Source organism: Cucurbita pepo, unplaced genomic scaffold, assembly GCF_002806865.2.
Source record: "Cucurbita pepo subsp. pepo cultivar mu-cu-16 unplaced genomic scaffold, ASM280686v2 Cp4.1_scaffold001440, whole genome shotgun sequence".
Classification (NCBI taxonomy): Eukaryota; Viridiplantae; Streptophyta; class Magnoliopsida; order Cucurbitales; family Cucurbitaceae; genus Cucurbita; species Cucurbita pepo.
Genome location: NW_019647605.1, coordinates 6,528 through 7,200, shown reverse-complemented (window position 1 = coordinate 7,200; position 673 = coordinate 6,528). Strand labels below are relative to the sequence as shown.

The window sequence follows — 673 nt, the reverse complement described above, 5'->3', positions numbered from 1 at the left end:
GAATTGACACAGGTCATATTAATCGGAGTTTGAAATTTAACGTTCGGAGGATTATCAGGGTAATCCTGTCCACAAAATAGCTTGAGTTGATGGATGCGTCCTTCATGAACAGTCTGAAAAGCAAGAAGAAAACATTCAATTTACAATTTCTTCCATCCCCTCCCAAAACAACAATAAAGAAGAATACATCAATTTCCACCGATGCAATGACACTACAACGCTGAAGCCATCATTTTTATTAACATGAGAGAGGTTATCAGAAATACCAGTTTTTTTTCATTGTGAATTTTCGAGGTAAAGACAATCAGGAAATTGGTAATGTACTACGCTTTCTAATTAGAAGATATATCAAACTTACATCACAAACCCTCGGAGCAATTTATCGGGAATTATTAGGAGGCAGAAACTGAAGATAGAATTTATCAACTACAAGAAAAGAGGAAACACAAAAAGAGAATAATGTATTTTGGAGAAATTCAATTCATATGATTTTCAAGATGCCAAGGACATAGATCAAGTCTGACAGGATCTTGTATACTTCAACACCTGAATTTCAATCCTTTAGCACAAAAATTGCAGGAATGTCCACTAACTGCAAGCAAAAATCTTCATAATCATATTAAAATTTAAAGCTGATGGCATGGGGTTCTAACCACATAAGCTAGATTATCAC

The 673-nt window shown here is 34.5% G+C and overlaps 1 protein-coding gene across 1 annotated transcript in view; it reads right to left on the bottom strand.

Annotated features, from left to right (window-relative positions):
* Positions 1-5: 5 nt before the first annotated feature.
* The window catches only part of LOC111786325 (ubiquitin-conjugating enzyme E2 variant 1A-like), a gene marked incomplete at its 3' end in the record, with an annotated part of 3,560 nt that continues 2,892 nt past the window's right edge, over positions 6-673 (bottom strand). Inside the window, exon 3 of the mRNA XM_023666633.1 lies at positions 6-113. Within this exon, the coding sequence (XP_023522401.1) occupies positions 6-113 (108 nt within the window). The remainder of the gene's footprint in view (positions 114-673) is intronic.